Source organism: Symphodus melops (genome assembly GCF_947650265.1).
Source record: "Symphodus melops genome assembly, chromosome: 19".
In the NCBI taxonomy this organism is placed as follows: Eukaryota; Metazoa; Chordata; class Actinopteri; order Labriformes; family Labridae; genus Symphodus; species Symphodus melops.
This window is the reverse complement of record NC_136709.1, coordinates 6,737,499-6,758,040: the sequence shown is the minus strand read 5'-3', so window position 1 is coordinate 6,758,040 and position 20,542 is coordinate 6,737,499. Positions and strand designations below refer to the sequence as shown.

Genomic DNA, 20,542 nt, shown 5'->3' with positions numbered 1-20,542 from the left:
TGCAGTGGAGAGGGTGAGCAGCACCAAGTTCCTGGGTGTGCACATCTCCGAAGACCTGTCCTGGAGCCTCAACTCTGCATCACTGGCCAAAAAAGCTCACCAGCGCCTTTACTTCCTCCGCAAACTGAGGAGAGCAAGAGACCCACCCTCCATCATGCACTCATTCTACAGAGGCACCATTGAGAGCATCCTGTCCAGCTGCATCACCGTGTGGTACGGCGCCTGCACCGTGTCCTGCCGTAAGACTCTGCAGCGCATCGTGAGAGTAGCTGAGAAGATCATTGGTGTCTCTCTTCCCCCCCTTCTGGACATTTACAACTCACGTCTCACCCGCAAAGCCACCAGGATTGCAGGTGACCCCACCCACCCGTCTCACAGCCTCTTCAGCCTGCTGCCATCTGGGAGGAGACTGCAGAGTCTCCGTGCTAGAACCAGCAGGCTCAAGAACAGTTTATTCCACCAGGCAGTCAGGAGACTCAACTCCCTCCCTGCTCTCCTCCCCACTTGTCCCCTCTGCCCTCCTTCGGGGGGAAGGAGGGCAGAGGGGGGAAGGAGGGCAAAGGGGGGAAGGAGGCAGAGGGGGGGGGGCCCTCTGCCTCCTTCCCCCCTTTGCCCTCCTTCCCCCCTCTGCCTCCTGCCACAGTCTGCCCCTACAGCATCTGACATCACCCCCCTCCACCTCCACCCCCCGCGTGCTCCACTAATTCACGCACTCTGAAAACTCTGCACAGCCGTTTATTGTTTATGCTATTTGGACTATCTGCACTATTTGCACTATTTGCTACTTTACAACGCACTACCTCACTTTTTTAACTTAATCTGCACTCTGTTTATATTGTTAATACTTTAACTTATCCACATACTACCTCATGGTGAAATACTCACAAGTGCCCTTGTCTGTCGATTGTCTGTCGTTCGTTATTTGTTGTCCCAAATGTCTTTAGTTAAGTTATTTGTTTTATAGCATTGTTTTTTATTGCTAGTTTTCTTAGTGCTCTTTTTATGCACTGCAGGTTTGCACTGGGGGTTGGGGGGAATTGCAATTTCATCTGTGCTGTATGTTTAACATGGAGCATATTTGACAAATAAACAACCTTGAACCTTGAACCTAGTACTTTTAGAGACCGTTTAGAGTTTTGTAAGTGAGAAGAAGGATTTTAAATTCTATTCTAGATTTTAAAAGGAGCCAGTGGAGAGAAGCCAATACAGGAGTAATGTGGTCCCTTTCCCTAGTTCTAGTCAGAACACCAGCTGCAGCGTTTTGGACTAGCTGAAGGGTCTTTAGAGATTTACCATAGCACCCTAATAAAAGAGAATTAAAGTAATCCAACCTGGAGGTAACAAATGCATGAACTAGTTTTTCAGTATCATTTTGTGAAAAGATCTGCCTGATCTTAAAGATATAACGAAGGTGAAAATAAGCTGTTCTTGAAATTTGTTTAAGGTGGGAATCAAAGGACACATCCTGATCAAAGAGAACTGCTAAATTCTTAACAGTGTTACTAGATGCCACGCTGATACCACTATGGGCCATTATATCATCAGAAAAAGTCTCTCTGAGATTTTTAGGTCCAATCACAATAACTTCAGTCTTGACCAAGTTGAGCAGCAAGAAGTTTCTGGTCATTGTTAGATAGTTGCCTATTTTATCCTTTTCCTAAATGTTGTAAATAGAAATCTGAGTCCTTTAAATAATTACCTCGGGGTCGCCGGTGGCGCAGCGGCAGTGCGCGCGATCCCATGTATTGAGGCTCAGTCCTCGCGTGTGCGGCCTGGGCTCGCGTCCGGCCTGTGGCCCATCTCCCGCATGCCTCTCCCCACTCTCTCTCCCTGATTTCCGACTCTGTCCACTTTCCTCCCTCTATAATAAAGGCCAAAAATAAATCTTTAAAAAAAATAAAAATAATAATTACCTCGAATCTCTCTGCGCATTCTTTTGATGGGATGAGAGTAACGACTGAAGACATCTCTTTCAGGTTAATAGAGTTTATTAACCTGATGAATCAAGAAGTACAGAGTCTCTGGGTTCAAGCACTACGTGTCCCTGACAACAGACAGATGCTGGATCAGTTTGCGAAGTCTGAGCCCCGGCTATTTATCCCTGAACACCTTTATACTCTAGACAGAGATTATCTAACCAAATATGCATTTTCAGATGTGTGGTTTCTCTCATTGGTGCATCATACTCCCGCATCCTTTCTCCTATCTGTAGGGGAAGACACTTTCTACCTGTTTCTCACAAGAACCTGACGTCTAGTCTGCGTAAAAAAAATCCTTTTAAGGAGATGATCATTAAAGAGATTAACTGCCCAGGCTCACACTAAACGTATGTTGGAATGTGGGGAGTCATTCTTACAAGTTTTCTTCACAAAGACAACTTCATAATCTGATAAGTCAGAGAGTAAAATTAATACACAGAAACTTGAAATAAAACATGACAAAATAACTGGTATTATGTTAACGTAAGGAAAATGCTTCATACTGTGGATATCAAACCATTCCTTTGTACTGGGTGATCAAACCTTATCTGATTTATCCAACAATACATTGCTGCAATGAGCACATTAAAATCACACAAATATAAGTAAAAAAGCCTAATATTCTAACATCATCCAGGTTCTAATGTCTTTAAGGCAGGCTTCCAGCTGGTTGGTGTCTTCTGGCTTCATTGATATGTATAGCTGAGTATCGTCTGCATAGCAGTGAAATCAGTGGGTGGGTGGGACTTCAATGCCAGTTATCTAAAAGCAACATTCGCTATCTTGCTAGGAAGCTATGCTAACAGGCTCTGTGGAGAAAGTTGATGAGCACCGACAATAGCGATAAAAGTAGTTTTGAAAATCAAATTGATATGGATAAAGGGGATTTTGAAGGTCTTACACTCAAATTGTTTGTTTGTGGCTATCTTTACGAGACCCAATGTAGCGACGAACAGTTGAGGCTGATGGAGGAACAGGATGCTGCAACCAAGGTAAAAGTACCTGCCTGTCAGCGACTAGTGGTGTTCGAAGTGTTGTGGAATATGTCTAATCGAACTTTTGACACCAACGAACTCCCGGGCTATCTCACTCAAGGACGACATTCCGATGTTAATGATTTGACAACAACCCTTTTTCTCCAGGGGGGGTTGTAGGATTAAGGCCGGAATAACGTCTAGGGATTTCTCATCAACATTTTTCAGAGAAACCAGACCATTTGTGGAGGCGTAAAACCCTGAAGTTATCTGCCAGAGACCGGCAGAAAAACATTCTCACCCGAAGAACTTGATTAACATGACATGAGAGTGTTTTTCCCTGACCTGGAATGTATCAAATGGAGTTTTACGACCGGCGGCTGGGACGATTGATAGGATCTATGTTCAGGTTTGGGTATTAAAGAAAGCTTGTTTGATCTCTCAGTCGGAAAAACTTAATCAGGACATTAGGACATCAGGACATTTTCATACCACCTGGATTCGTCTACGACAATTTATCGCTGAGTTATCAGAAATTGATTTCCACAGTAAATGACCATGCGCTCTCTGTTACAAGTTACATGGAGCACTACTGCACTCCAGAGGTTGAAACCTAGAAGGTACCTTAGGTACTTTGAATGCTCTTTTCCTCTTAGGATAATTAAGTGCATTGATAATCATTAGAAATTATATATGCAGATATTATCTTTTTCCGTTTTCTGAAACCATCTATGTGCTTGCTGTTATGAGTGTTGTTCCTTGACGTGAATTTTAAAACCTGCATACCCACATAAAAGCTGGGATAAGTTAATTGTTCATGTTGGTTTTATATCATACCATTACAATGCCATCTTTAATTCAGTATAAGAGTTTGTTTAAAGTATAGTAGTAGTAGTAGTAGTAGTAGTAGTAGTACTTGAGTATGGTGTAGTGCAATACGTCTCAAAGTAATAGTTTTATTTAACAAATAAAACTTTATTTAACAAATAAAACTCGGTAAAAAAAAGTTCTGTCCCAATGTCTAAGTCACCAAAGAGGGCGGAAGCGGTCTAACCAACATAAAAAGCCGTGGATGAAGTTGCGCTCGCTCTCTTGTCTCATGTACTCATCTTGTGCTCTTGTTATCCCCCTTATCTCTTGAACTCTTGTTCCTCCATTATTCAAGATGGGACAACTTTCAGCGCGTTCATTTCCAACTTTAATTTTTACATAACTTTTACCTTTTATGAACTCACGTTTTTGTGCTTCTCATTTTGATTCAGTATTTTTGGCTGCACATCTAACGGAAGGCCCTGGAAGACCTTTTGTTAAGGCTTGTGCATGCACATTTTTAATTCATTCGTTTTTTCCAATTTTGGACATTCTTGGAATTACTATTTTTAACCATTGACTCTGAAACGATCTTGTTACTTAAACTAACTGAATTGGCCTTCCAGTTAGTAGAAAGTTAATGATCGTTCATCACCATCAACATTTTTGGAGGAGTTTTGATTTGACCTCTGAGGAGGCCCGTGTGGAGACTAACAACCCGACTCAACCGCGTCCCAGAATCGACTCCGACCTGAGTTGTCAAGGCAGCTCCGGACCGCAGAATTCTCTGGTGGACAAAAACCAAGAGCTTCGTCAGAATTTCTCGGTACCACAAGGCGGATTTGTTTTGATTCTACACCAACAGTAAGAGCATTCCAACAGCTGGTGTTAGCTACGCGTAAAATGTGTCATGTCATGTCTTTCTTCAAACTCCTCATATTCAAACTCACTCCCCATCATCCGTAGTCTACACTTTTTGTTCTTAACTAAATCAATACGACGATACCATACTCAATTAGTTGAAATACCATTTATCATTTCTTGTGTTTACATCCATCAAATATATCAGTTACTGTAATTTCATTTTCATAAAACATTTTATCCATGTCGTTATTATGTTATTGTTCACCTTTCTTTCATTAAATTCTGCACGTAAAATTCAGAAGTTTGTCCGTGTGATTTTCAGGTATAAGATTGATCCAAAAATTATGATTCAGATATGAGGTTGATTTAATCAATAATTAATAACTAATTAATTTTTCACGATTAATATAGTTGTTCCTGGAAAGTCAGGTGGTGCCCCTTTTCTTATGAGGTGTGTTAATCATCATTTAACACTAATTTATCCCCAACATAAGATTCCTTCTGGAAGAAATCTCGATTGGAATTATTTGAGGAAACTGTAAAAAGGGCACCACAGGAACGAGTCCTAAAATCCGAAAGTGAGTTAGCATTCAAGAGCCATGGGGTCTAAGCTCGATTATTAACCAAGCTCGATTATTAACCACAAGCTAGAGCTTGTGGTTAATAACAGCTTAAAACATTTTGCAGTTTTTGTTAGACACGAAAAACTACGTTAAGTCATGCCCCAACTTGATTTTGAAGTTTTTACGCATCCTTAAAACTGTGGTTGCTAACAAGTGGCTAAATGTACAGGGCTGTGGTGGGTGACTTTGTTGCATGGTGTGGGGTGTGAGCAGAACCATCTCCAGCTCAATGTGACAAAGACAAAGGTACTGGTGGTGCATCTAAGGAGAAGGAAGGAACCGGTGACCCCTGTTTCCATCCAGGGGGTCAGTGTGGACATTGTGAAGGATTACAAGTACCTGGGAATATACAATGACAATAAACTGGACTAGTCCAAGACGACCACAGTCGTCTACAAGAAGGGCTTGAGCCGCCTCTACTTCCTGAGGAAGCTGAGGTCCTTTAACATCTGCAGGACGATGCTGAGGCTGTTCTATGAGTCTGTGGTGGCCAGTGCCATCCTGTTTGCTGATGCATGCTGGGGCAACAGACTGAGGGTAGCAGACTTCAACAAGCTAAATAAACTGATCCGCAAGGCCAGCAATGTAGTGGGGTTGAAGCTGGACTCTCTGACGACAGTGTCAAAGTCGGATACTCTTAAGGCTGCGTTGTCATGGTTTTGTTCTGTTTTTGATCCTGTTTTAGTTTTCATTATTTCTCGTGTTCTGTGTATGTATGTTCCTAGTGTGTTTTACTTTAGTCCTTAGTATGTTTCCCTGTATCCTTGTGTTCTTCTATGTTGCCTGTTAGTTTATTTCCTGTCTTGTGTTTTAAGTCTAGTCTTTAGTGTTTCCTGTTTTATGTTGTAGATCTGGTTTTGGTGGTGGTGTCAGTGTTGGGTTTTACTTTGTACTTGTCCTCAGTGTTCTGGTCTTGTGTTCTTTGTTCCTTGTGTTTCCCGCCTTAGTGATTACCCTGATGTTCCTCACCTGTCTTGTTAGTCTCACGTCTGATTACCCCTTGTCTATTTAGTCTCTGTGTTTGCCTCTGTTTGCTGTATCTACCTCATTCACTTATGTCTCCCTCTCACATATGCGTGCACGCACACACGCTGTCATTTTTATGTGGCTGCGTCGAGCTCTTTCATCTTTTCAGAAAGGCGCTGTTGACTTCACGTTTTGCTCTTTTCAGTATGTCTGATATTCCCTTTATTTTATATTTTCCTACAGATTTATATTGCACCCAGATCGTCTATGCCCTGTGTCTGCTGGATTTAAAAATGGAGTCAAATATTAAACGAGCAGTAAAAAGTGGCAGATCAGTGTCAGCTACACAGCGGCACTTTGTCAACAATAAATGTTTTTTAAAATTCTGTCACAGTCACAGTGGAAATGCACCTACGATGTAAAGACCTGGCCAAATTGCAGGATTTTCAAATACTTCATTGTACATTTATTATGACTACCTTGAATTTCTATCTATTTAAGGTATATCTATCTATCTATCTAGCTAGCCAGATTAAACAAGATTCTCCCGTATTGGTAGAGCGCCAAATTTCTTTAAATTTACGCAACATTAGTTTTAGAGTACAGGTTTCTGAGTTGTACCTTGGAGCTAGTCTCTTCCATTTGATAACCTTCCGTTTTAGGGAGCCATTGAATCCACAACACTATCTACAAACTGATCCAGCTGAGAGGGACTAAAGTTATTAAAAGAGTTTTCAACTGAGTTAGAACATGGTACTGAATCAAAAGCAGCTTAAATAGCTTCCTTAAATTTTATATGATTTTGTTTACTAAAAGAGATTTAGATGCCAAGGATCTAATGTTTAATAGGCCACATTTAATTGCAAAATTGTATTCGTAGTTTTAATATGGATACATTTTTTATGATTAACACCTTTTTTATTGAAGTTTGGATTGCTTTTAACAAGGGGTCTGGGCCGGGAAACAGACATAGCATCTATAGTATAAGTAGAATTAAAGTTATAAGTGGAGTTACAGTCCGATCCCGCTCTACTGCAGAGCAAAAAATGAGGCGGAGACCCATCTGTCTGGGAAGATTAACTGCAGCAGGATAGAATAAACACATTAGCCCGGTTCTATGATCTTTCTGCTTTGGCAGATCATCAGCACCTTCAAAACTTTCAATATCTAAGACTGTTAAATCACATACCAGTATATTAAAATATTTTCAAAATCTAGAAGTTTTTGGAAGGAATCTCATGACCCCCCCCCCCCCCAGGGGGTCCTGAACCCCCACTTTTGGAACCACTGCAAAAGGACAATAGATGAGTTTGTAATATCTATAGAAAAAGACGTTTTAAATCCAATATGGATTACACTGACCGAGTATGATGGAAGAAAGAAAGGATATTGGCTTCTGTTCATTCCTTGTATGGAGCTTCTCATTATGTGATATAGGGTACATTAGACCGGTAGAAGGGCCCCCAAATGACTGTTTGCCTGGAGCTTCCAAATTGCTAAGTTCACTACTGACTAACATGGCTTAGATTTACATGTCAAACAAGTACTTCTGCATAGAAATATTAAAACCAAAGAAAAAGAAGAAATGCAAGGAAGAAGAACAAACTCAACTGCATGCACAAATTTACAACAAAAACAGACCACTTAAAAAGGATGAAATTACATGTATTCTTATAGACTGTTTCATGCAAAAGAATCAACATTCTCTCAATTTATAGCATTTGCAACATTACAAATCTGTCATAAATTTTGTTTTAAAGTTTAAAAGCACTCTCCACATTCAGCCATTCTCACAACATTCTATCGTCTACCGACACATTTGAAAGCTAGACAAATTAATGTTAAGGTTGTTCTAATTTGGTATCTGAGCACAATAGATCTGGATAATGCAGTATAGTTAACTGTTCCTTTCATCATTTGAACATTTTGTTTACAACTCTCAAATTCTTTAGAAATCTTTGGTTACTCTCTCAGGTAGATTGTGAGGGAGGATTTGGCACATTTCAGGAGAATCTGCCTGTTCTAGGTCCCTTGGTGGTAGCCATTACAAATGGTAAAGGCAGCTTTTGGCTCAAATGAAGTATTGTGTCCATTTTCATTGCAGCACACACAACAATAACCAAGAAATGAGACAAATGAAAGACAAAGAAACTACCAAAATGCAACCAATAAAGGAAAGCAAATGATACTCAAATATGGGATGACACCTAAAGAGGAAGCCCAACAGATGTTTTCTTGAATATTTTTCATCTTAAGAGAGGTCAGAGGATATTTAGCTCAAAAACTTAAATACTTTGTGAGGTTAACAGCTCCAAGGTGGATTCACAGTTCAGGTTTGAACTAACCTGTTATGCTATTCTAGCTAGCTAGCCTTTTCTTGGAAAGTATTATCTGAAGAAACTACCATACTCTTATAACATAGATGATTCATTTATGTTTTTAAGACTTGCGTGGTAAACTTAAGAATACGATTGTCTAAGAATATATACTGGCAATCATTTTAAGTATGCCATCATGGGTAATATCCCTAATGCACAATATCAATTTGGAAATCTTTTCATTGTGAAATATATGCAGATGTCAAGCAGGGAGAAAATAGAGAGGAGGAAACGTACTAAGCGGCAAATTTAGAAGATAAAAGTTAAAGTATGAGAAATCATGGTCCAATACATTTGGTTTATATTTTTAAACTAGGTTTTCTGTTGTATTACATCTCTCTTCTGACTGTCTGTTTGCCACATCACTTAAATACGCCATTATATGGCACCAAAATGGTTTAATTTAAGCACACAGAAATTTAAAACATTATGGACAATTAAGCAAATGTTACCAATTTAACCACTCTATAAAAAAGGAATTGATAATCAACAGGCACAGTCACTGTTGTCACAAGTATAAGGATGTTTTAAAGGGCTTTAATAATTCTCATCACTAAGGTTAAGTCATAAAAAAAGAGCAATTTTATCAAAATCATCTTTTCTGGCATACTGAAAAAGGTTATTGCTTTTTTAGCAACATGTGGGGCACATTCTAAAACAAATTTCAAAACCATTTTACAAAGATTGATGAACTGTAGGAGCATGATGAGACATAGACCCTGAGAACTTTTATTGGTCTAGCTGTGTGTGACTTTCAATCAGAAAGTTGGTGGATATTGGGTTCAAACTGTCTTCTTACAGACATGGATGAAGTAGCACGGGGCCTGGGTCTGGTCAGGGACATATGTCTTAAAATCCCCGAAGACACTGTGCTCCATTTTGCTGTGGAAGGCCTCTTTCAGCAAATTTTTGAAGCTTTCCAGGCAATGAGGGTAATAGGACAGACGGAATTTACTGTGGATGACAAACAAAGGATGCACACATTAAAATTCCTCAAAAACACTACAAAGGCAGTTTTGTGGAGTTTCTGAAACCTGAAATCTTTCGAGATTGTTGAGTTTTGTGTTTTTCCTACTAAAAATATTTGTCACAAGAAAGTTATAATTGTGTTTAGTTTCAACCTTAGTTTTCAGAGTTGGGAAATTTCCAAAATAAGTAAAACAGGAGATATGATCATTTAAAATAAAAAAATACCCGCGTATCCTTATTCGTTTGGATATGGGATGGCACAGGCGTTTGCATGTGCGTGTGCCTGTGTGTGACTCTGTCTTCATCATTTTTCGTTACATCAGAAAACGATTAAAGAAAAAAAAATGCCAGAACATGCTGGCGTCCTTTACAGCATCGACGCGTATGATCTGAAGTCAACCGCTTGAAAAATTTGTGGGAGTTTGGCGAGCAGACACGGAGAAAGGAGGTTAGTGATTTTTTTAAAATATTTTACATGTGTACTATATGGAACTCTGGGAAGTCAAAACTTTGTTGTGGCGCTGTCAAATTTTGTACATAAACTATTTCAGAGTGTCATTACTAAAAAGGGTGTGGGGGGGACCCCTTTTGTCACACCTGCTCTTATTTGTAAATAATTGTATATTGGTAATTTATTTTCTCAATTTTACTTTTGTATGTTCACTTTTGCAAACTGTATTTACATTTTCAAGATTTCAAATGCTTCATTAAGCATGTTTGTGTCGTTTATTGCAAAAATTAATATAATTTTTCAGATTGTCTTTTATGTTTTTTGGCAAAATGTGTTAATACAGTATGTCAAAGTAAAAAAAAAAAGTCAAATCATATAGGAAATGTGCTGAAAAATATGATAGCAAACATGGGTATGGTAAACATTTTGTAATGTAATGCATGAAGACAAAATCAAAGTATATAAAAACAGCAAAACTAGGCTCAGGACTCTAAGGGTTAAAAGGATTTTACATTTCTTTATTTTACATGTATGTATATTGATGCATCTACCAGATAGAATGGGTTGCATTTTGTTTACAGTAAGTAATCAATTTGCTAGATTATAATAAAAAAATGTTTTCAAAAGATGAAAAAATCAACAAAAAATTGTTCAGGCTGAATTGATGATTGCTTTACACCATTATAATGCTAGTATACTGGGTCTCTAAGGCTGATTGCTTTCTTATTGGTGGTTTCATGTTGGATCTTTATAAGTAATATACAAAGAATACATCGAGACCTGCTCTATAGGTTAAATACCATAAAATAACCTGTGTTATGGTTTGTTGTAAGATAAATTAAAAGGTTAAAATTCATAATTCAAACAAGCTATCAAATCCCAACTTTATTAATAATTAATACTTATCATTTAACTCTATCATTAAACAAATGTCAAGGACAACGCATTTTAACCTTTGTAATATTTCAAAGATCAGGCAGATCCTATCACAAAACTTGGCAGAAAAACTAGTTCAATTTAATTTGTCAGCTCCAGGTTGAATTACTTTAATTCTTTTTTATCAGGGTGCTCTGGTAAATCTCTTCAGCTATTCCAAAACGCGGCAGCTCATGTACTGACTAGAACAAGGGAAAGGGACCATATTACTACTGTATGGGCGCCTCTTCACTGGCTCCCTATTAAATCTAGAATAGTTTAAAATCCTTCTTCTCACTTACAAAGCTCTAAATGGTCAGGCACCATCCTATCTTAAAGGGTTAATTGTGCCTTACTACCCGTCGAGAGCATTGCGCTCCCACAATGCACAATGAATAAATGTAAAAAAGAAATGTAATACGGGAGATTAAGCCTTCAGTTATCAAGCGCTGCTTCTCTGGAATAGTCTACCAGTCGGCGTTCGGGAGGCAGACACACTATGTACTTTCAAGAATAGACTTAAAACATAGTTAGGGTATAGACCAGCTCATAGTTGTGCTGCTATAGGCCTAGACTACCGGGGGAACTGGAACCTTGAATTCTTATCTATCTCCCTCTTTCTTTCTCTGCTCTCATATTATATTACTGCATGTCACTATCTTTAAATGTCAGTTATTAACCACATCTTTTTCTGGGAGCTCCTGAGCTCTCTTAGGTTCCTCGGGACTGTTGGTGAGGATGGCATGCCTAAACAACCAATCCCCCCTCCTCCCTTTTTTTCCAATCCTATCCTTATTTCTGCATCTTATGCAGCTCCCCCATCCCATTTTCAAGCCCATGCAAAGACTTCGCAGACGGCTGTTCCATCATGGAACAAATCTCTGTTGAAGATTTCTTACCGTTAAAAAGGTTTTTTTCTTGCCACGCTATGACAGATTAAACTGGGCTCTTGTAATAAAGCAATAAGTAATGTCTTTTACCTGGTCTTTTTTAATGTTAACAGACAAAGAGTAAGGTACCTGCTTTTTTTAAAGTGTCTTGAGATAACACTCGTTATGAATTGACACTGTACAGATAAAGATTGATTTATTGATTGATTAATGTTTAGGGGATTTCTGCTGTGTCATGTTGAGCAGTCTCTTATATCATAAAAAGCAATGATGTAAAGTGTTATCCTATGATGCTGTTGACCTACCTGACTTCAGGAAGATTGTGAAGTGTGGCCTTTGGAACCTGGATGGTGTAATCCAGAGTGATCATATGGGGCTTATTATTGACCCACAGCACAGAGGTGGAGATGTCCTGAGTAAGATCACTCTGAAACACACATGCAGTTACATTATTACACATATTGGATAGTACAAGACAGAAAAAATACTTCTCAAAGCATCTCCTCCTCCATTAGTAAAGGCAGAAAAGTGAACTGACACCTAATAATAAATCAGACAGGAAGACATTCGGAATTGGTTAAAAAGTGACGCTCCAAAAGGAGGTCACTGGATGGTCATTATGGAGGAGATCTATGCAATGGAGAAAATTACTTTTTAACTGAGAATCAAAGCAGGTTACTTTGCACAAAAATTGAGGAAATGGCCACTGCTAACTGACTGAGAGTTTGTAGGCCCCTTTTGTGTCGCTTTGTGTTGTTTATGTTCTTTGTTCCAACTGTCTTTATACAAACAAAACTAAATAAAAAGTTTTGTTTTTTTAAAGTTTTTGAATTGAATTGTTGAACTTTAAACAAATCCATCTTTCAATTCATCTTTTTCTGTTACACTTTTTCAAACCATGTTTAAACAGGGTTTTTTTTTTTTTTTTTTTTTAACAAACTAATATTCCTTCTGTTTCCATGAGGAAAATGTTTGAGACATCCACAGAAATTCTTTAAACTTCGTAAAAATATGACATTGATAGGCCCTATTGCAGCATCCATTGAGTTTTTTTCTTAATAATAAGCAGGTAGCTAACAGTTGTACAACATTTTGGAACTCAAACTAACTAAAATTAAAAAGGCAGTTTTAATCACCAGTCGTCAAACACTATCTTGACAGTTATCTATCTCCTAAGAACACGTGCATTTTTCAAGGCTTAAATTACATATTTTATTGATCTACAATATGTGTACCTATGTGATGCACATTGCCAAAGCAAAAAAAAACTACAGAAAATACTGTGACTGAACACATTCTGTGTAGACACAAATGGATCTTCAAAGCTAGTGCTGCTGTACTATCTGCATTCACATTTGTACTCAATTAGAAACATACATTTGGATACAGGTAGAAAGGGTTGGACTGTTTGCAAAACAAATTAATCTACACGTCAATTTGCACCATCACTAACAAACTATCTATTTCTCTATTCAGATACCTTGTAGTAGATATTTTTGCCTTGTGGTGCTCGACCAGTCTCCAGGATGTAGTCATAGTTGCGGTGGTCAATGATCAGGATCCCACCCGGTCTGACCATACTAGCAATGTTTTGTAGGGCCAATTTCTGGTCACTCTGGTCCCCTGAGAGCAATACAAGATAATTACAATAAGAAACAGTCAACTGCACAGCTTGAAGTAAAAAATATAGGAAGCACCACATTAAAGATATCGTGATTTTGGCTGGATAGGGTTTGAAACTTTCCCCCCCCCCCCATCATCTCTCAGTTACCTTTAAAGTCTGGTAAGTGGGCAAATGAGTTGCCCAGGCAGATAACAGCATCAAAGCCATCCTCTGGTTTTTGAATATCCTCTGATAAAGTCAACCAGTTGGCCTCTTCAATAACTGAGAGGAAACCAGAGTAGACGACATAAAATAAATCACAGTGATTGATTCCTGATGAACAAAACACAAGTTGATTTGATTTTTAAGGATTAGAGTTATTTTTCTTTAGATGTAACATCAACTCAAAAGAGCAATAAGACAAACTTTATTAAGACTGCAAGAGGAAATTCAGTGAAGTCCAAAATAAGTCTCAGCCGCATGAGAAGTCCTTACCCCACTGGTCAAAAGCTGGCTCTTTTCGTCTCTCCCATCTTGACTTAAGTGCATACTTCAGCATTTTATCACTGGCATCCACACTCACCATATTAAAACCCTCCTCCACCAGCATAATGGAGTCAACCCTACAAAAGAAAAAAATATATATTATTAGCTTTAAAGTTAACTTTTAAAAAGCCTCTTATGATAACATGTCTTACTACAAGACACACATCTTTCTTAAAAGTTGCAATGGTGCATTTATTGAATTTATCTTGAAAGAATATTACTGAAGATGTTCTGATAAACGTGTTTGAAAAGACTGCATCAGGGTCCAATCTAGATGGGGTAGCATGTTTTGAAGCAAGTAATAATATTGTCTCAAAAAGAAATTCAATAAAAACTTGGTTACTGTAAAATAATCAACAGCAGCAAATTATTAAAAAAAAAAACAGAGAAGTAGGTTTGCGAACATCAATTAAAGACTTGTAATGGAGAGTATATAAAATATCTCATTTAATTTAAGATTTTTTTTAGCTTTGGTTTACTTGCAAGTAAGCATGAACAAAACCAAAGTGGAACAAACCTGAATGGTTCAGAGCACCTACTCTTGCTTAAGTTCTCACTAAATCTGATAAAAGAAACACTGAAAAGCTTGCACATTTAGAAAGCCAAAAATAGTGAGACTATTTGTAACTGCATTGAGCTGGTTACTGAGACATACTATGGAATGGGGTCAGGGTGCCTTACAACCTCCATAGCAGATCAACACTACCCAACAGCCAGTAAAAAAAAAATTACTTTTAAAACAAACAACTATTGCACTGTTCATGGGGGAATGTTATGATGAAGATTAGCACAGTATCAGCCAAACAGAATCTTAATCTTATATGCAAGATTATGATGATTTGATATTTAAAGTTTTAAAAAAAGGGGTGTCTATTTGTCTGAGTGTAGCAAGTGCTTTCGCTGCTGTTGCTGTCCCTGAACAAACACTACATACACTATCAGCAGAGATTAACTGGGTGCAGGGAACCAGTTAAAACTAACAGTGTACACCCAAACACATGCAACCGCAAACCATTGGATAGACCTCTTCACATCTGTTACAACCATTTAACAACTTGCTATGACAGACCTAGATTGGATGCACCTGATCAAAACCAGACCAAGTAAGCAAAATAACGTGTAAAATGGTCTCAGTACTCAGCTATTGCTGCTGGAGGTAGGACATAGTGCAACTCTGCATTTCTATTCACTAGGTCTACACTCCAGCTTAATCCAGGTTTTTTTCCAGTCAGCAGATTGATATTCCTATTCAAATTGTTATTATTATATACACAATACAATTAATCATTTATGTTTTATCATAGCACATGATGAATATTAAAAAATCTGGTCAGTAGCCAACATAGGGTAATTTCAGAAGCTCTATGGGACAAATCATGATTTACTTCTATGCATCTTTTATTTTGTTTTATAATGCTTTTGTTTTATAGTGTCCAGGATATTTTCAATAAACATAAATGACAACCATAAACGTTTCGAGATTATGTTCATTATTAGGCCTAACATGGCACTGCATTAGTCAATCATTAGCTTATGTATTTTCTTATGTGTATATAGGGCACTGCACAAGTTGCAATTTACAATTTTGCATTATGGACCACTTTGCACATGTTTTAACATTACAACTTTCAAACATATTAAAGGCTATATACCGTGCTTCTTTAACTAAACTATAAATGCGTAATCTTACATTTTAAAATATTAATTAGACAGTGCGTTTCGATGGAGTGTTGTATTTCCGGCTGTCAAATGGGTACGCTACTAAATACATTTATTTTTGTCGAGTATGTTAGATGGTGTGCCATGCCTGCAGTCTAACATGTGCCACATTCTGCCACACCGATTGACATTACCCAGTTCCGCATGCTACGTCCAGCACTTTCTGCACCCCATGTTCTTTTAGCAAAGATACCACCCAGCTTTTGTATTCCTGTGTCCTACTCTGCGTGTCTCCGATGTACAGCTCCCAGACTTTTGCTGCTTTGCCGTCGGCATACTGATCTGGAAGACCCTCGGCGGCCACACCAAGAGAGCGGGTCCTAAACACACCGTCGACAGACATGCTGCTGCTTTCAGTCTACAAAGCTTTTCGTCCTAGCTTAAACAGGGGGAAAAAATCAAGGAAATTAGCAAAAAGGCTTTTCTGAGTTTAATTTGTTCAACACCAGCTACAGCAATTCTCTCCACACGATAGTGCAGATTTGGTTCATATTTGGTTCATATTTATCCGAGCAAAGAAAAGGGGGGGCAAACTTTAACCCAATGGCGCTCTTGTATTCACTGACGCCTTCTTTCTGAGAGGATGGGCTATAGGTAGGCTGTTGCTTCCGTGTTTACGTTGCCAGACGTCGCTGACGTTTAAGGACATTTGTTTTAACCATATACTAAGCTCCGTGGATCATTGCTTGTAGCAAGAATATTTTTTGAATAAATGCCCGAACAGACGAAAGTCCTTATTTCAAACTATAATTAGCGTAAAAGCAGCAGCCGCCCGTACGAAAGTAAGGAACGTGGAGGATCTTTTAAAGTAGTTAAGAAGACTACAGATTCCAAAATAAGTAAAAGGAATCTTTGAGCAGATCAATATTCTGTTGTCATAATAAATAGCCCATCAGGACTCTCGAAAATGGTCTTTTTTTGTGGCAGAGGAAGGCTGCGCTTCTGATACAACCTTTTAGAATAATAATTGTACCCATAGCCTAATTTAAATCTATTTACAAATATAGTAGGTATACGAGTTCAATCTTGAGGGGAAAGGGGGGGAAAGTGTTAAATGTAAAAAAGTGAGTGTTTAACTCCGTAATTATCAGTTAAATGCATAAACAAGATCACTTGTCAGCCATAACAAAGTGCTCAGTGATTTATGTTAGTCTATTTTTTTGTAGGTCTTTCCTATATGTGCCTGTTTTTGTTTCCTCCCAAAAAGTGAACTCCTCCTGTTGTGATTGGCTATCAGTTAACAAAGGATCACAACCAGCTGATGTAAGTTTATGTCAGTCAGAACCAGTGCTTTCAAGGTTAGGTGCACTCACTGGCCTTATCAACAGGCCTTCAGTACTCGTATGATATGCTCTGTCGGAGCTAAACACAAACACATATAGTCACGAGAGAGTTTGTGTACCTTTACTTATGTTAAATAGGTTGGCATGGTATTAAGGTGCATTTTGCCTTTTTAAAATATCCTTCACTGTTTTCATCAGCCCTTTCTTTCAATTTGAATAGTCTCATATGTCAAATTACAAAACTACAGAAAAGCTTAAATCACTGAGAACAGTGTGCTGAACTTGTACAAGACAGCATGCATCCAATTAGTCTGAAAAGGGCTACAGTGTACCATACACAAGTACCACAAGGTGGGAATAAGTAACGCCAAAGTTTTACAAATGTCTACTCTAATCCCATCCCAAAATCCTACCAATTTAGGACAATCCCCAAAAATGTGTGTGATCACCTATTTGTCCACATTTCCTCCAACAAACAAAGGAGATAATTGATGGGGTTTTAAAGAATCAAAGGTTGACTTTCCAGACGAATTCTTTCCATGTTGGACTACTGGTCAATTTGTGTCCATTTTCACATACTTGTTCCCAGGTATGATCTTCAATCACAATGATCATTTCCAATTCCCACTTCCCCTTTACTTTAAGAGTTGCCCACAGAAAATAATGTTAGCAAACCCTTATATACTTGTGATACAATCTTTTCACATTTTTCTTTTTTCATGATCTAGATCTAAAGACTGGAGTGTAAGAAGAGATCATTCCTTGTGAGACATTAGATGTCCTCCTCAGCTGCAAAAACCTAAAGAAATCTGTTGGGATTAAGTTAAAATTGGCATGCAGTTAACTAAATGACTTTAAGGTTTCCCCCTCAAATAAATCATTAATGAAAATAAGATTTTTAAATCGCAAGTCAAGTTGTCTAGGTAAAAAATTTATTATCTCTGAATTTTGTTCCTTGTCCAGACCTCCTTTGAACAAAGCGCTAATGTTTGCAGAGAAACTTCAGGGCACGAACGTTGTTCAGCCATGTTGTTTCTTTATTTTGTTCAAACCATTAAACTGCCCCACGTAATTGCGCTGCCCAGTAGTGTAATTTAAAAGTAGGTACATTTAAACCACCATGTGTCTTACCACTGGTCAAGTTTATAAATGTGATTCTTGGTCTCTTATATTTGGCATCTTACACAGAGGTTTTAAAAGTACAAGTTACTTATTAACTGTCAAATGTCATGGTGAATTTGTACCAAGGATATTTATGACTATTGTTGTACTTACATTCTCTAAATGTACTATGGGATGAAGTGTTCAGTTATTAGAACCGTCTTCTTTGGAAATAACAACCACCCAGATTCCGTGAGGCAGGCAACCTCTGTATCTGTAAGCTTAAAACTTCATTTTTTGATAAAGTTAGGTGTTGGGTCAGGTATGGATCGGCTCCAAGGCACATTGGAGACGGTCCTGCATCTCCCCCTCCCTATCAATGCACTCTGCATGTAAACCTTAGATGAACTATATCTTCCTGGGGGCTCCCTTGTCTTGTTGGTTACTCTGTGTTCTGCAGCTATGAACCCCTCCAACTGCTACAACTATTAATATCAGCCATACATACATCATTATTAACATACATATTAAAGTGAATCCTGAAGTTGCTCAACTTCAACCAAAATAATTAACAGTAATCAATCAATCTTTATTTCTGTTTGACATTTAAAACAACCTTCAATTCAAAAAACTTTATTTGCCCCCGGGGGCAGGCAATTAAAATTCTTGGTTGACCAAAGTGCTGTACAAGCAAAAAAACAACAACACTGTAAAGATAACATATTCGCTCCTCGTTGTTTCCTCATCAATAAAGTGGCTAATGAAATATCAGGAAATCATGATGCCATGTGTGACTTTTGTTATTGGTTGTTCCACCTGTTCTGTAATGTGTTTAAATGAACACCAGGTGGCACTCTAACAACACCAATGATGATAACATTGAATGTTTAAAAAAAATAGGTTAGAAATTCCATGAAAAACAACATGAGAAGGAATAAAATAGACATCAATTCACACATTTTCTTGAAAACCCCTATTTCCCTAAAAAAAAATCATACATGAATCAAACAATTTCTTTACTAAAGTAACATAAAGACCTTTAATGTAGGTTTTCCATTTTGGAGTGTATTGTCCTACTCCATTTTGACTTAATGCTCATAACCTGCTCATTGTTTATCTGACAGTTTAATCCCAAAACTGTTCTTGAAACATATGTAATACTCATGAAACATAAATTAATTTCATAAATTGAGAACAATTAAAACCATAAAATATCAAGCAGTATATCAAAAATCAAACTCTCAGCTTCTACTAGGTCAAAAACATGATGGAAATATTTCAGATACTGTAATGTTTCCTCAAAGAGATCACAGAAAACAATTACAGGTCTTATGTATATATTTAAATTCAATTGTCTCAGAAAATTACAGTTTGAAAACATATATTTAATGACACGTTTCCTCTTTTCTGCTCCTACTTCTTATCATACATTATACAAGGTATAGGCACTAGGTGGCATATTTCCTCTAATTGATAGTTGCAGTTCCCAAAAATAGGATAATTAATTCATAAAAGTAAAACCTGGATAGAAAAGTTCAGAATGTATACTCATTCTGAGAAGTTCCCTTTTGTTGTGAAACCTTTTGAAATGTAAAGTAAACTAAACAGGTTTCCCAAAATGAAAATGGTAAGGAGAACAGCAGATTTAATGGTATTTATTTTCAACACTCTATATTGTCCATAGGGGCAGTAGATGTTTGATTAAAGTTCTGTTCTCTGCCCCTCTGATGCTTAACTGCATAGAACCTTATGACAATTACAAAGCCAACTACAGTCATAGCTAGTACAATCCATATCCAGAGAAAACCACCGACAGTAACAGAAGAATCCTTAATTGTATTATTGTTTGCAGCTGTTTTGACAGAAGCTACGGTGATAGGAGTTGTGACCACAAGACCTTTGTCGTACGCTGTTTTGATGCATTTTACTTGATCTTTCAGTACATATCCTTCCCGACAGGAACAAACAAAACTTCCAAAAGTATTGTTGCAATCTTGTTCACACCAACCCATTGAACATTCATCAATGTCCTCACAAACGTTGTCGGTCATAAGATAGCCGTCAGGACAGGAACATTTTTTTTGCCAACATATTGCTGGGCGTTTCTGGTGTGGACAATGTATTTTGCATTGCCTGGGGTCATTGCTGTCCTGGATATATCCCTTGTTACAAAAACATTTATAACCACCTCCTACATCTTTGCATTCTTGTTGACAAGGGCCAACTGAGCAGCCTTTAGAGCTTCGGAAAAAAGATTGCTCTGATATCTTCTGCATTTTGCATGAATCTTTGTGCTTCATTTTGCACAGATACCCGTCAGTTGTTTTAGTGCACAATCTTTCCATTAACCTTTGATTATTTGAAAGAAATACACAGTGTTGGGAGCAGACTTTAAAATTGTCATTCCAGGTGAAGGCAGGTGGAACAAAGCTGCTTTTACTACCAGAGGTCCACTCATAACCTCTGAGTGG

General features: G+C 37.9%; 1 protein-coding gene across 1 annotated transcript; it reads right to left on the bottom strand.

Annotated features, from left to right (window-relative positions):
* Positions 1–7,860: 7,860 nt before the first annotated feature.
* gnmt (glycine N-methyltransferase) lies at positions 7,861–16,196 on the bottom strand. The gene is made up of 6 exons (XM_079369111.1): positions 15,822–16,196; positions 13,918–14,045; positions 13,591–13,704; positions 13,300–13,442; positions 12,125–12,246; positions 7,861–9,548 (listed from the first exon to the last, which is right to left on the bottom strand). Exons 1-6 carry the CDS (start codon positions 16,028–16,030, stop codon positions 9,377–9,379), a joined length of 888 nt encoding a protein of 295 aa, XP_079225237.1. The 5' UTR covers positions 16,031–16,196; the 3' UTR covers positions 7,861–9,376.
* Positions 16,197–20,542: the final 4,346 nt, after the last annotated feature.

What these genes read in the sequence shown, in the direction of transcription:
- gnmt (XM_079369111.1), bottom strand. Translation starts at nt 16,030, where the DNA reads ATGTCTGTCGACGGTGTGTTTAGGACCCGCTCTCTTGGTGTGGCCGCC. An exon ending in GCCAGCTTTTGACCAGTGGG is followed by an intron (nt 13,705 to 13,917) that starts GTAAGGACTTCT and finishes GTTTCCTCTCAG; the next exon opens with TTATTGAAGAGGCCAACTGG. An exon ending in CCACTTACCAGACTTTAAAG is followed by an intron (nt 13,443 to 13,590) that starts GTAACTGAGAGA and finishes TATTGCTCTCAG; the next exon opens with GGGACCAGAGTGACCAGAAA.